Here is a 6,709-nt window from a genome sequence, read left to right on the forward strand (position 1 = left end):
TCCTTTTAACACTTTGAGAAATTAAATGCTACTATTTTTTTCACCCATAGGTTGAAAAACATGAACAGATTCTTCTCTTCCTCTTAAACAATCCAACCAATCAAAATAAATTTATTGAAATGAAAAAGTTGTTAGAAAGTTAAGTAAGTAAAATTTGCTGTTTTTGCCACCTCTGTAACCAGCAGTCGGACACCTGCAGTCCTGCTCTCAGGGCAGAGCTGCTGGAGTGAAAGCTGTCTGCGAGGCTGTGCTTTATTTTGTGAGCTAATGATCAGAGGCCTGGTTTAATGTTTTGGCTGTTTTCCTAAGTTTTATTGGGTAATCTTCCTTTGACACTGCCAGTGGCACTGAGCCCAGGGGTGCGTGTTCAGATTGCAGCAAACTTTCCTACTGTTGTTTGATTTTGGGGAGTGCTCATGTTGATATGTGGAGGGACTCGTAATAATTGCTGTGATGTAAAGTGTAGCTCGAAATGCTTTGTGTCTAGATGTGAGATCAACTCTCACTTGTGTGCATTGCTATAACAGTGTTTAGCTTTTTAAAAAAACACCAAAGAAAATACGTTTTTACTGATTTTTAGAGATAGAAGAAGGGAGAGAGATAGAGAGATGGAAACATTGATGAGAGAGAAACATCATTGATCTGCTGCCTCCTGCACACTCCTCACCAGGGGATTGAGCCTGCACCCAGGCATATGCTTTGACCAGGAATCAAACCGGTGACTTCTTGGTTCCTAGGTCGATGCTCAACCACTGAGCTACACCAGCCGGGATGTTTAGCACTTTTTGTGAGGAAGTTCCAAGGGTTCAAGAATGGAAAATGGGCTGCACTGATGGTATATTGCATTTCAAAACAAAACATACTCTTTTCTTTTGGCTGTGGTGATTCTAGTGGTTAAAAGACAAAATTGGTGAGTTTTAAACAATAGTTCCCCTGCTGCTATTCCCTGTTACTATCTGGGATCCTTTGTTCTGAGATGGTCCTCAGAAATAACTTGTGATCAGTAAACAGCCAGTTGGAAGTTGTCCTTATCACTTAATTCAAAGAGATTAATTCCAGCCAAAAGCAAAGGATCTTTGACTATTTTAATGTGTGCACTCTTGTTGGTTGTAGTTTATATCAGACCTTTTGCAAACAGCTTGGTCTTTGTGGGTCTCTGTGGGCGTGACAGTCCTCAAGTAGTTAACTGCTGGGCTCACACATTCTTTGTACTATTGTTTTGTTTCTGTTCCTAAGAAAGTATAGCCAAGTTCTAAGGTAAATGTCATTAATGCAAGATAAACAGTTTTGATTCTTATGATTTATTTCCTTTACAAGTTTTGGGTTGTTTTTAACAAATGCTGACTTACAATTGCAATGACAACTTTCAGTGCTTTCTCATGCATTGAGTTGTAATACTGACTGCTTTTTGTGTACTTGGGTTTAAAATCATTATTGATACTTTTAATTTCATAGATTAAGGACATGCAAAGACACGAACTTCTGGAATTTAGTGCTAGTGCCAGTCAAGTTGATGAACTTGCATGCTCTGTTACTCTTCATCTGTGTAATAGGCTTTTTTCTAAAGATTGTGGAGAGTGCTTACACACACCTTCAGATGAAACCTGTATTTTCTGTTGTTTCTGAATAGATTGAAGACATTACTTAAAAAAAACAACCACTTGATTTAAAGCATAGTAGTTGAATTGACTTTTCCTCTGTGGGAATAAATACATATTCTATCTACATTTGAATACTGTAATACCATATATTTGGGCAGTGCTTTACTTAAAAGGAACTTTTACAACTAATCCCATAGTTCATCTTCACAGCACCCTTGAAAAGAAAGTACGACCCCATTTTCTAGGTGAGGCAGCTGAGGCTCAGAGAGGTTAGATGGCTGCCCAAAATCACAGCCTGGAAAGCAGGTCTTCTGACTCAAAGCCGACTTCTCTCTACTGCCCCCTGCTTCTTACCTGTCTGCTGTGCTTCAATATCTTTTTAGGTTCCATCAATCTGAAGTGCATGAAACTACGGTTATATTATTAGAAAAAATTACATACATGGTTACTTAAGTAGATTTCCCTCATTCTAGTGAAAATGTAGTTGAATATTTAGTACTTTAAGTCATTCCTCCTAGAGATAGAGAAAATTTGTTTTAATTTTGTTTCATCATCTCTGGAGAAATTTGTTTTAATTTGTTAGTAATTGTAGGAGTGGTGTGATGATGAGAACATAAACTAACCTTTTGCTCAAAAGTGATACATACGTACTTTGGCATACAAGTTAATGTAAAATATTTTTATATTTGAAGGAGAGTGTGAACAGCTATATTTTATGTTTGTGAAGAGGGAGTACAAACAGCTATAATTAACACATTACACTGTTATGGTAGTGGCTAATTTTTTAACTGGCAGTTCTGACTTAATATCTAATTTCAGTTAAAAGTGAATATTTGTTTTGCTTGTACTTAAGATAGAAATTAAGAACCACGGTGACCAAGTTTTCATATACGGCATAATGATAGTTGATTTTTCTCTTTCAGAAACAGTCTGTTGGAAATAAACACTTATGAGAGAGGAAACAGTGAAGGCTAGACTAGGAGAGAAAGGACAGCATCTTGTGTGTTTGTTTATCGGAACCTTTTCTCTTTGACGTTTTCTTTAATGACCTTTGATGCCTCCACTTTTGTTGCTTACTGCTCTTCTATTAGGTAGAGTAGTTTTATTTTTCCAAGTTCTTCCTTCCAAATATATAAGCCTGGCACAGAAGATCTTCCAAATTCACAGAAATATGAGGAAGGGACACATGGGGCCTCCCTACTGTACATATAACTTTTTATTACATAAGGTACTGAAGAAAACATGGCTCCATATTAATACTGGATAAGTCTAGTTGGTGGATACATGAGCTTTATTATTTTTCGGACTTTTATGTATGTTTGAAGTACTTTATAATAAAATATCCCTGTCATCACCTGTCTCTTGCACATAATAAATGTTCTTTGGTTTGTTGTTGCTCCATTCTCTGCTCCTCTTTTCTTGTGCGTGCTGAGGTCATGAGCTGCTCTCCATCCTGACGTGGCTCCCTTGTCCTTTGGGCACAGTCTGTCCTTGGGCTCTGGACCACTCCAGCAGGGGAAGGAAGGTTCTCTCTCTGCTCTCGCCAGCCATTATGTAGCCACTTAGATTTTTATTATAGTTAGAATTTGCCATTTTCTGAAGCACAAATGCAGGTAACAATTTAAGCTAAATTAGAAGTAAATTCTCCTAAACGCACGTGTGGAATTATGGCCAGCTGACTTTTCTGCCAGCCCTGAGTTTCTGTCTGAGAATTTTTGTGATTTTAAGTAGCAGCCTATGACAACCTCAGGAGATGTTTTCACCAACTCAAAGAGAAACTTACAAGACTTTTTTATTGTTGTTTTTACTGATAATGGGTGTCAGCTAATCTGTTAGATTCAATGGAATTTTTCCTCATGTAAAGAGTTGTTCAAATACTGATGTGCTTCCATTATATAAAAATGTATGCTGCTTTGCCCAATAAATCTTTTCATTTTGCCAGATTCCTCGTGTTCTTATTGCCAGCATTTTGCTAACTTCCTTTTCTTACTTACACATAGTAGGAGCACTACGTGCTTAGTTTGTTCGTAGTCTGTTCAATTCCAGCCACAGTGAAAATGCAAATGAAAACCATAGAATCACAAAACTTGCCTTTTTATTCTGGAAAGTTAGGGAAGCAAGTCAAAGACCACATAAAAAACCTCAGTCAGAATTCATCAGGTTCCAAGGTATTTTATGCTCGTGGAAACTGCAGTTCAAACAGTTTTAATTGGATGGAGTTCACTGTCATTTGGTGGTTCAGCTGTGTGCCTTGCTCCCCAAAAGGAACTAATGTAATCCATAGCACTGGTCTCACAAGTAAACGTCTGCTAGTTTAACCCACATATTAACATACCAGCCCCCCAGGTCTTATTTCTGAGTCGGTTTAAGACAGGCGTGGGCAAACTACGGCCCGCGGGCCGGATGCGCCCCGTTTGAAATGAATAAAACTAAAATAAAAAAAAAAAGACCGTACCCTTTTATGTAATGATGTTTACTTTGAATTTATATTAGTTCACACAAACACTCCATCCATGCTTTTGTTCCGGCCCTCCGGTCCAGTTTAAGAACCCATTGTGGCCCTCGAGTCAAAAAGTTTGCCCACCCCTGGTTTATGACTTTCCTGTTTGGTACAGAGTTAACATTAACAAGTATTTCCTGAGCCCCAGCTGTGTGTCTCTGACATGGCGGTAGGTGCTGTATTTACTGTTCATTAGGACCAGGTATGGCCCATCACACCTGCCTGTCCCTCATAATATCTAGTTCAGTCACAGAGAAGTAGACTAGAGCTGAGACCGTATAGCCAAACAAATAGATCACTCCCTGGTAGAGGCTGTGTGAATATTGAGACAAATCGGGTTCGTTCTAGATTTCTATTAAGGATTAAACAATGAATAGGAGTTGATGAGGAAAGCCATTCGCTATGCCTTTTCTTTTGGTAGAATTCTTTTGCTGGGGCAGCCAGGAATGTAAAAGGCTCAACATTGTGAATGAGGGTGATTTATATTCTGTAATAGAGCTCTGTTGCTACATAATGCAAACTCCAGACACCAGTAACGTGAGGATCCTTACCAGCAGGACCCTAAGCTGCCAAATTCCAGGAGCAGCTGAGTTCTCCTGAGGTTGGCAATGAATCACGAACCGTTCGTGTGACTAGTGCACTCATCACCAACACAACTGCCTGGACATGGCAAATGGAGCTCTTCTGGGATTAGCCAAAGAGTGACACCTGGGCTGCTCATGTGCAGGCGGTTCTGCAGGCAGACTGGCCCCCAGCAGTGCTTGCTTGAAATCAACAAAGGCTTTTTAAGGGTGGTTTTTGTTTTGTTTTTCCAGATAAAAGGAGTTGGAGGGTAGCCAGTGATTCCAAACATGAGTTAAGAAAGAGCCGCAGGATGACTTTGCTTGCCGGAATCGGTGAGGTTCCGTTCCAGGATGCCCATCTGCCCAAGTGGCGTTGTAGGAGGCTCACGCAAAGAACAAACACTTTTTCCATTGCCCTGAACATTGTGCAAGTTACCGGTGGGGCACTGTAGTCTAACTTCCCTAGGAAGGTTCTTGAATCCAGCCACTAGCTTTCCGATAACCTACTAACATTGGTTTCATCTAAGGTTTTAGCTGCCCAGCCTCATGCATTTTCCTTGCTTTCCTTTTATTTTACCTCGAGACCCTGAGCTGATAACCTTTCGAGGAGGAGGTGCCCACCTCTTGTGAGGCTTCCAGAAGCGAGAGGGACTGTGAGTTGTATTACTGTAAGTCAGGCCTCTGCCAGCTCTGCCTCCAAGGGTGCAGCAGGATTCCTCCCGAAATACGTTCAACAAGTGCTTTTGCTGAGGCACACACCTGTGCATGAAAACTAGATACAAAACTTGGGAGCATTAACAGTTTGAATTGAGTGCTTATGTGGTTTGGGGTGTTGCTTGAATGACTAACTTAGGTCACCTAAGCCTTTGCCTCCCTCGTAAACTTTCCATGTGTACTTGATTCAGCCAGAAGGCATCACATTTCCCAAAAGCATAGCCAGTAAGATCTTGTGCACAATTCTTCTCACTGTAAAGGAGTTGGTATGTGGGCTTTAAGCCTTGGAACAATTGGTACCTACCCCAAACCTAAGGGGCTTCAACTCTGAGATGGCGGTGTTTCTGTTCCTTGGGTCTGTGCCCTCATCTGCCCCCCCCCCTTCCTAATTCTGGCTCTGGCTTAATTTGCTACCTTGTGGGGCACTTTGGAATAAGGCCCTTTGTTTCCTCTGGGATGGTTTCTTGGCCATTTACGGTTATTTCCTGTTCTTTCATTTCTCAGCAAGAGGGTTCTGGAAATTCACAATTTTTTGCCTCTGTGTTGTACCCCACTTCGGGCCTTTTCATATATGCCCTTCTTGCCTTCATCATTTGGAGGACTGGATGCAAACAGTTTGAATTGGGCTTTCCTAGATGGGAACCATTGTACCCACCGGTCTTTGATTTTATAGGCCAGGGAAGTGAGCAGTTGAAGAGTAAGCATCTTTTCTCTGCCACAAAGCCAGCAGGCAACCCAGACCCCCTTTTCTCCAAAGCAGTGGCCATTCCACTGCACTGGTGTCGCCACTGATCTCTGCATGGCATTCAGAGTCATCTGCACGCCTTGTGGGTATACTACTGAGACATGCCATACAGGGCAATTCATGAATGAATTCACTGTGTGTGTGTGTTTTGTTAATCCTCACCCGAGGATATTTTTTCCATTGATTTTTAGGGAGAGTGAAAGAGAGAGGGAAAGATAGAAACACATCAATTGGTTGCCTCCTGAATGAGCCCTGACCAGGGCCCTGGCTGGGGAGGAGCCTGCAACCAAGATACGTGCCCTTGGCCAGAATGGAACCCGGGACCCTTTGGTCTGCAGGCCGATGCTCTACCCACTGAGCCAAACTGGCTAGGACTGAATTCACACTTTAAAAGGGCACTTACTGTGTAGAGTTACCAGACACTGGGAGCGTGAAGATGAAGAAGGCAAGAACTTGGAAGCAAGGGACTTACGACACAAGCCTTTTGGAATGATGGTCCTTCGTGGTGACTTTATTTTTTTAAATTTCCACAAGTCTTCACAAAAGAGGGGTTGTGAAAAGGGACAATAGTAGCTGCCCATCTCAT

General features: G+C 41.4%; 1 protein-coding gene across 1 annotated transcript in view; it reads left to right on the forward strand.

Annotated features, from left to right (window-relative positions):
• TDRD1 (tudor domain containing 1) overlaps window positions 1–428 on the forward strand; it is a 32,469-nt gene extending 32,041 nt beyond the window's left edge. The window contains exon 25 of the mRNA XM_059661984.1: window positions 51–428. Coding sequence (XP_059517967.1) covers window positions 51–143 — 93 coding nt within the window. The 3' untranslated portion in view covers window positions 144–428. The remainder of the gene's footprint in view (window positions 1–50) is intronic.
• The last annotated feature ends 6,281 nt before the right edge of the window (window positions 429–6,709 follow it).

Source organism: Myotis daubentonii, chromosome 13 (genome assembly GCF_963259705.1).
Source record: "Myotis daubentonii chromosome 13, mMyoDau2.1, whole genome shotgun sequence".
NCBI lineage: Eukaryota > Metazoa > Chordata > Mammalia > Chiroptera > Vespertilionidae > Myotis > Myotis daubentonii.